The 8640-nt window shown below is 36.9% G+C and overlaps 1 protein-coding gene across 1 annotated transcript in view; it reads left to right on the forward strand.

The window, feature by feature from the left end:
• Positions 1-6069, forward strand: part of EIF1AX (eukaryotic translation initiation factor 1A X-linked) — a 23663-nt gene extending 17594 nt beyond the window's left edge. The window contains exon 7 of the mRNA XM_006741714.3: positions 2186-6069. Coding sequence (XP_006741777.1) covers positions 2186-2191 — 6 coding nt within the window. The 3' untranslated portion in view covers positions 2192-6069. The remainder of the gene's footprint in view (positions 1-2185) is intronic.
• Positions 6070-8640: the final 2571 nt, after the last annotated feature.

Genomic DNA, 8640 nt, shown 5'->3' on the forward strand with positions numbered 1-8640 from the left:
GAGGTGGGCAGAGGGAGAGAGAGAATCCCGAGCAGACTCTGCCCTGATCATGGAGTCCAACGCAGGGCTTTGTCCCACAACCCTGAGATCATGACCTGAGCCAAAACCAAGAGTCAAACGCTTGACCAGCTGAGCCACCCACACACCCCAAAAGGTCTCAAATTTAACAAGGCTTTTAACATATGTTGTAATTCCAGGGGCGCCTCTCTCCCTTTCCCTCTGCCCCTCCCCCACATGTGTGATCTCTCTTTTTTTTTTTTTTTTAAAGATTTTTTTTAATTTATTTATTTGAGAGAGAGAGCACAAGAGGGGGGAGCGGGAGAGGGAGAAGCAGACTCCCTGCCAAGCAGGGAGCCTGATGCGGGACTCGATCCAGGGACTCCAGGATCATGACCTGAGCCGAAGGCAGTCGCTTAACCAACTGAGCCACCCAGGCGCCCGATCTCTCTTTCTAAAATAAATAATCTTTAAAAAGTTGAGACCTTCTGCCAATTACTTATGCCAATCTGTTGGATATGCACTGTTGCCAGGCTCTTGGTTTGGAGTTGGTGTGTTTTAGGAAAATGTATTATTTTTCTGAAAGGTAAAGCAGTGATGCTCACACGAACAAATGCCCTTTTGCTGTTAACAGTACTTAAATGAAATTCATACTTAGTTTCTGGCAATATAAATAATTGTAGTAGTATTATAAGTTATTCTTAACTCCAGTGTGGGCTCTTTTTCAACTCCTTAAAATAAAAATGTCATTGAGAACCCACCGGTGTATATAAATCTAAAAATAATTATGCTAATGTTTGGTTTGATTCGAAGATGAAATTTTAGTGTACCTGGGGCAGTATTTCCTAAGACTGTGCAACACAATTACCAGAGCCTTTCAAAAATACTAAGGCTGATCTTCAGGAAGTCTGAGTTAGGCATCAGAAGTGATACCCACTACCAGGATTCTATAATTAATATTTTTATACCTGATTTATCATATATCTTAACTATATCTTTTTTTTTTTTTTAAAGATTTTATTTATTTATTTGAGAGGGAGAGAATGAGAGACAGAGAGCACGAGAGGGAAGAGGGCAGAGGGAGAAGCAGACCCCCTGCCGAGCAGGGAGCCCGATGTGGGACTCGATCCCGGGACTCCAGGATCATGACCTGAGCCGAAGGCAGTCGCTTAACCAACTGAGCCACCCAGGCGCCCCTATCTTAACTATATCTTTATTCATCCATCAATCCATCTTATATTTTGATGCATCTTCAGACCATTTAGAATACTCAGGGTGAATTAAGGATTTGAGTATATATCCTCCATGTGTATATGCGTTTATTAATTTTTACATAAATACATCATTCTTTTTTTAATGTACCTCCCTTTAGAGACCCTGAGCCACAGAATTCTTGTGACTGAATTGTTAATGATACTTTGACAGTAGATTTATTGATTATATTCTGTGACCAGAACCTGACATGGAATTGTGTTGTAAATTAAGGGGCAGTCCAAACATTTTTAGAGCTGGGGTAGAAGGTCTCTTTTGGAAATTAAGAACCTAATCAGAGAACACTTTTGAATATGAATTTGAATTTGAATACACGGAGCTGTATTCATTTAGGAAAATGTATTACATTTTCCTAATTGAGGATCTAGACAGGGTTAAGATTTTCTAAGAAAAAAACTTCTGAATCTGTGCCAGTGATGCCTTGGAACTGGACCCAGTAAGCTGGCAGGGAAAGAGATGGTAAAAGATGGTGGCTACTAAAGGAATTTGAGTTATCTTGAACGTTTTGCGAGGGTTGCCTTGTTACCACCTGAGAACCCTACTTTTCCAAGACATTTCTCCAGATGGTTCATAGGTACGCTAGCCTTTTTTCCTGTACCCAGGTTGAGAGGAGAATTTGGTTACTGTTAGACTTGCCCCTTTCTCAGATAATACTCCTGTGTCTGCTCCCACCCCAGAATAAAAAATCTTTCATCACTAACACAAAAGGGAGGAGACACTAAACTTTATTAAGAATATTTTGCATAGCATGACATGGTTGTAAAGATTTACTGGCAACAAACTGTAATTGAGAAAAACCCTGTGTGTAGAATTTCCTCTTCAAAGATAGCTTTAGGGTGTGCAAGCCTCCCTTATGTGGTAGACTGCTGGAATATAAGAATTCTTTCATTTGATCTGATGTTCTTTTCCCTTCCAGATCTAAATTGAATTCAACATTTTACATTCCAATTTCTCTGAGGATTGTTCCAACAATTTGGATTTTGGCTGTGACCTGTTAAAGAAGATTAAAATTTCATTAGCATGAGTGCAATTTGCTAAAGCAGACTGATTTGTTTCTAAAGTATTTCTTTAAAAACTGGTAATGCTGAATTCTCTTAAGTGAAAAGTTAAACCCCCTTTGTTCTTTTGATGTATTGGAGCTTATGGGTAAAAGACCACATCTACTATTTTTAAAAAGAGGGGAGAAATGCATTACTGCCTTTCCTACTTTGACCCCTTCCCGTAAGTAAATGAATGTTCTGAATTAACCGTTGCCCTACACTCATTATGGATTATGATTAAGCCCTAACTTTGACTAGCCTGTTGACTGTATATTCCAGTTACTTTGATGTTCCCTTGAGATTTTGATACAGTTTAAAGGAGGCAGAACTCTGCATTTGAAGTAAAAATGATTAGGTCTGTTTTTCATATTTAAGTAGCATGTGGCTATTTTTGTACTAATTTTGATATCATGTACATTCTTTTCATGATCTTATTTTGCCACTATAAATGTATCAGCAAAAAAGCATTTCCAAAATGCAGGTTTTAGAACCTGGGTTTTAATAGCAATTTTTAATTTGTAAGGTTAGTAGTTACAGGAATTGAACAGTAGGTGGCACCCAGTCATCTTAACATTGAAACGTTGCTATATATAGTTGGCAGTTTTTTTCCTTACTATGCATAGGAAATTTCCCAAACAAGAAAAGATTGTTTTGATCATATGCATGTATGTAGAATATTTTTAAAGAACAAAAATATTGTTAAAGTGTCATTTTATTTCAGAAGTCATATACCTATAAGCTACAATTTTGAGTGCTTTATAAACACCTGAATTATGTATGAATGAAAATTTAATTTCCTAACAACTGTACAAATTAAGCCTTTTTCAAACTATCCCTAAGCTGGGAAAAGAGGAGGGGAATAACAATTTACTGAAAAGATGGTTTCTCATTTTAAATGGGAGAGCTACAGCTGAGAAATATAATAAAGACAATGTCATCTGCAGAGTATATTATACCCTTACTTGGTGTTTAGGATGTATTTTATTGTGTGTAAAGATTTGTTTTGCTTGTATTTTATTGGGAATTTGGATTTTCCCTTACTTAGTTTTGTTTTCAATTCTACAAAGATGAAATTAATGGCTGGGCTATTTAGACCTCGCTAGCCACATTGAAATCTTATGCAACTTTAAAAGAAGAGGTCCATTATTAAGGTAATGAAGCTTCTATTCTACCGGTCTCCAGAGGTGTTTTCAATGATGAAAAGTACTACAAAGGGAAATAAACCTTCATGTGGCTTCAAAAAAGAAGCAAATCTTCTCTAATCTCATGCTTATTCCTAAGTGTGCAAACTCTGGAATCAGAATCTGAGGTACTATAAAACATTATTAAATCAAAGAATAGAAATGAGTAGACAGTTGGAATTCATGTTTCTTATGCTCTGGAGTTCTGAACACTTAACCTAGAGGGAATGCATCCGAGACCATGAGCTGGTTTTTTTAAGACTTGTAAGAAACTAGCCTTGAAGAATCGACTTAGTGATTATCTTCATCAAAATCTAAACTTAAGATATTTAGGCTTCTGTACAAAAAGTGTTTTGCTAAATTTGTGGTGTATATATAGATTCTTTTTCCGTGTTGTTTTACCAAGAATGTTGTAACTCTGCATCTGTGGTACAGTTCATGGTAGGGATGGTACAGCTCACACATTAGCTTTTCTACTTACCTCCTCTAACAAACATGGTTCGTCTAAAGATTCTTAAATTACAACTATGGTCCCCATTCATGTGTGTGTTAGTGATATTTTTTTTTCCTTGCCTACCTAGTAAAAGCTCAATCTAGTGCCATTGCATCCTGGAAAATCTCAAATCATAATGATTATAAAATGGTAAAGTTCTAGGTCATACGCAACACTACTTGGAGGGATTGTTTTATTAAATTTAATGTGAAATTTGTATAGTTTTATTGATTATATTTCAAATGAGAAATGGAAGTAGTCCTTGGTGTTTTTTGTTTTGTTTTTTTTTTGGTGTGTGTATGTGTGGTGTTTTGTTGAATTTCTTTGGTTGGTTGGTTTTTGGTTTGTATGGTATTTTTTTGGTTTTTGTTTATTTTTTTGGTTTTGGGGTTTTTTTGGTTATACTCTTTGATTCCCATAACAGAGCTATAAGGTATGCCCTGAAAGAAAATAAAATGTTTGAAATCCAAAATAATGGTTCTTCCTGCTAAGCGGGTATAATAATTATTACTAATGAATTTGATGGGCTTGCATTTTTCATGCAGTGTTGATTCTACTACCAGTTAGAGTATAAATAAATTGTATTACTAAGGTGGCTCAACAACCAAACCAAGCATTTGTGTGAAAAAAGACTTGCCAAGATTTAATTGCTTGACTGTTAACTCTTTTTTGAACATCCAGCCTCTTAAGAGATCCTCTTAAGGATCCTGTAAACTATGCATGATGAAAATTCGTGTATTTTATTAAGGAATGGCCATTGGTTTACTCACCACATCTACAGAATCATGGCTGTGAATATAGTTGGTTACAAAACTCCTTGTGACTTGTAGTTTAACTTAATCTCATCTATCTTGTGTAAATATTAAATTATAGGATGGTGAATAACATCTTTAGTAGATATAAACTGCTGTGAGTACTGACTTCAGAACAACAGAGTAATCAAGTAGGTAAAAGCATGTTTGAAATAAAAATACCTAGCTGGATTTATACTTGATTTGATTTGTTTACAGATTTTAAAGTATCCAGTATTAACTGTAGCTTGACAGTTAAAGTATCAGAATGAAAGTGAGGTTCTTTATGTTACCTGTTCTAACAATTAAGATTCATATTGGTAGGAGATGTTTAGATCTTTGTCCTGCTTAGCAAGAGGAAGTTTCATTTATACTGTTTGGACTCCCATGAACTTGTACACACTACTTTTGTGTTTTTGATTTACCTTGAACTATCATTCTTTTTATCCTTGCTTATTTCTTCCTACTCAGAACAAAATCTTAAGTCTTACTACAGCTGCATTGAGACACTTAACTTCTCAGGTACAGAGTGAACCAAGGGATTTGGAGAGTATTGGAGTGGATCCTCTTACCCCCAGCTGCTAGGAACTTAGGAGGCAATGTGATAGAGAGTGAAGGGAGCATGGGCCCTGGGGTCAGGAGGCCTGTGCCCCAACCCCCACTCTGCTCTTAACCTCCAGGTGACCATGGGCACCTTCTCTCACTTGTGTGAGTTTCAGGCTCCTTACTTGTAAGAATGGGGGTGATGAGAATAGTACCTGCAGAATTGGTGGGAGGATTAATTATGTCTCCATAGGTGTATTGCACCTAGAGTGGTGTCTGCCGCTTTTCACTTGGTATCCAGGACTGTGTAAGATCAAATATGCACATCTTTTATATTCTCTATTTACTATTTCTTTCACTTGCAGTCTTTGGTTCCTATAATAAAAGAAACTAGTAGAATATATATATTCATATATTCATGTTGACACAATATATAAAATAATGTTACCACCCTCATTTAATTCAGCATAAGACTAACAAGTCTCTAAATTGCTTAAAGATGGATGTTTTGCAAAATACCAACTATATTTCTTTAGAGAAAGTTTATAGTTAATTAATATTGATAGCTCTGGTCATATTTCATTCTTAAGTCTAATGAGTTCTTTTACTATATAGATTCATGACAGCTAATTAGTATTGACTGATTTGAAGATTTGGACTTATGTTAAAAAGTCCCATCATTTGGACTTATGTAAAAAAAAAATGGATGCAAACTATTACAATTAGAAAATAAAATATGAAATAACTTTTAACCGTATGCAGTTGATTCTTTTTGCACTGTTTGACTTTTTTTTTTAACTATTTAAACTTCATGATTCTTTTCTGAAAACCAATTGTGATTGAGGGAAAATGTATACTTTGTGTTTTATTTTTGTGTTTTTGGTTGTTTGATTTGGTTGTTTGATTTGAATGAATACATTCAGATTCCAAATATGGGGTTGCATTTTTGTGGGTGAGTGAGTTTGTTACAAACCTGTGCAGAAGACGTTTCCTAATGATAGATCAGTTTTCCATAATGACCTCAAATTGCCCAAATCACATTCAACGGACCTTATTTTGTGCTCTGCAGAGACCCATGGATGAAGCAGATATCCTCTGGTCAACTTGCTTACCTTTTTTTTTTTCCCCAACCTGCTCACTTTTTTAAAAACGTCTTTTCAGGACGCCTGGGTGGCTCAGTTAAGTGTCTGCCTTCAGCTCAGGTCATGATCCCGGGGTCCTGGGATGGAGGCCCGCATTGGGCTCCCTGCTCAGCGGGGAGCCTGCTTCTCCCTCTCCCCTTGCTCCTCCTCCTGTTCATGCTCTCTCTGTCAAATAAATAAATAAAAATGTCTTTTCTGTTTGAATCCGGGCTTTGTTCAGTTCACAGCTTAATAATGAGCAGATCAAAAAGTAGGGACAAAATCTGACTTAAGTCCCCTATACCTGATACTCCGTTGCTGATTTGGTCCGCTGGAGTATTAGGTATAGAATTAGTTGGATTTTTGCAAATTTAATAAAAACAATGCATATTTATGATTTTAAATACCTTAGAAATCTAAGAATATTTGGAATTTTGTTAAGAAAGGTTATCTATCAGAAGCAAATACAGAAACAATCTTCTTAAAAAGCCCAGTTTTACAGGGCGCCTGGGTGGCACAGTTGGTTAAATGTCCGAATCTTGGTATTGGCTCAGGTCATGATCTCAGGGCCATTAGGTCGAGCCCCGCATTGGGCTCCAAAGTCAGTGAGGAGTCTGCTTCAGATTCTCTCTCTGCCCCTCCCACTCATGCTTGCTTATACGCGCTCTCTCTCAAATCCTTTTTTTAAGTCAATTTTACTTAAGAATGCCCCTCAGTAGCAATAAAAATTATTACTCTAATTAAATCCAGCCCTTGAGTTCACACCTTTTTAATATTGAATGTGACAAAGTAGGAAGTGCTACATAAAGCACTTCTGCATACTGTGAATAGTAACAGTTGTGTCGAGGAAAAACCCTTGTGTGATTGAGTTGCAAGCTGAATTGGCCACTGTTTTTCATGGAACACTATTTTTACTTAGAATTGACAAACCTGGGTTTGTGGTTATCATTTTCTCAAAAATGAATGAGATGAGGCTGTTGCCCCAAGGAAAGCAACTGGCAGCATTTGTTGGTGTTGACAAGATTTAAGCTTTTCAAGCAAAAATTACAAGTTTTGAAAACTAGTATCAGCTTTACAACTTCACAGTAAAGACTTAAGGGATTAGTGATGGTATTAATGAATGTGACTTTTTAATATTAAAGGTGTTGACATTTGGAAGATCTTCATAGCTGAATCAACCAGTATTTTCTGAATGGTCAATGGATTTTAATGTAATAGGATGGAAAGGTCATTGATTCAGTGTTAGATTCCACATTGCAGCTAACCTTGAAGAAATTACCATTAGTCGAGATTGGGTGTAGTACCAAAAGACGCAGTTACCTGAAGGGGCTATGAGAATGTTTTTCCCTTTTCCAACTACATGCCTCTGAGGCCAGATTTTCTTCATTGCTTTAACCAAAAGAACGTATGACAACACATTAAATACAAAAGCAGATCTGAGACTACTATTAAGCCAAACTGTGAAAAGAGATTTGCAAAAATGTGAAAATGCCACTCTTAATATTATTTTTGGGGTTTTTTTTGTTACTAAAGCATCAGGTTTAGTGAATTAATATTATTTTAAATTTCTAATACATCAATATTCATGAATAGAACTCACAAGTGAACTTGTCCTTTCAAGGAAAACTGAGTGTGTGTTGCCAATACTACAATTGCACTATCAAGTAAAAATTTAAAGTTTTGGGGGGGTGGGGGGATGGGTTAGCCTGGTGATGGGTATTAAGGAGGGCACGTTCTGCATGGAGCACTGGGTGTTATATGCAAACAATGGATCATGGAACGCTACATCAAAAACTAGTGATGGGGGCGCCTGGGTGGCTCAATCGTTGGGCATCTGCTTTCGGCTCGGGTCATGATCCCGGGGTCCTGGGATTGAGCCCCGCATGGGGCTCCCTGCTCAGCGGGAAGCCTACTTCTCCCTCTCCCACTCCCCCCGCTGTGTTCCCTCTCTCGCTGTGTCTCTCTCTGTCAAATAAATAAAATCTTAAAAAAAAAAAACAACTAATGATGTATGGTGATTAACATAACAAAAAAATGGAAAAAAATTAAAGTTTTGGAAAATTTGGGGTGCCTGGCTGGCTCAGTCGGTAGAGCATGCCTCTTGATCTTCGGGTCATGAGTTCAAGCCCAAGGTTGGGTTACTTTTTTAAGAAGTTTTGGAAAACTTAACATCCACCACTATTCGCAGATAGAAAAGTTCTT

Source organism: Leptonychotes weddellii, chromosome X, assembly GCF_054177405.1.
Source record: "Leptonychotes weddellii isolate Sample4059 chromosome X, ASM5417740v2, whole genome shotgun sequence".
In the NCBI taxonomy this organism is placed as follows: domain Eukaryota; kingdom Metazoa; phylum Chordata; class Mammalia; order Carnivora; family Phocidae; genus Leptonychotes; species Leptonychotes weddellii.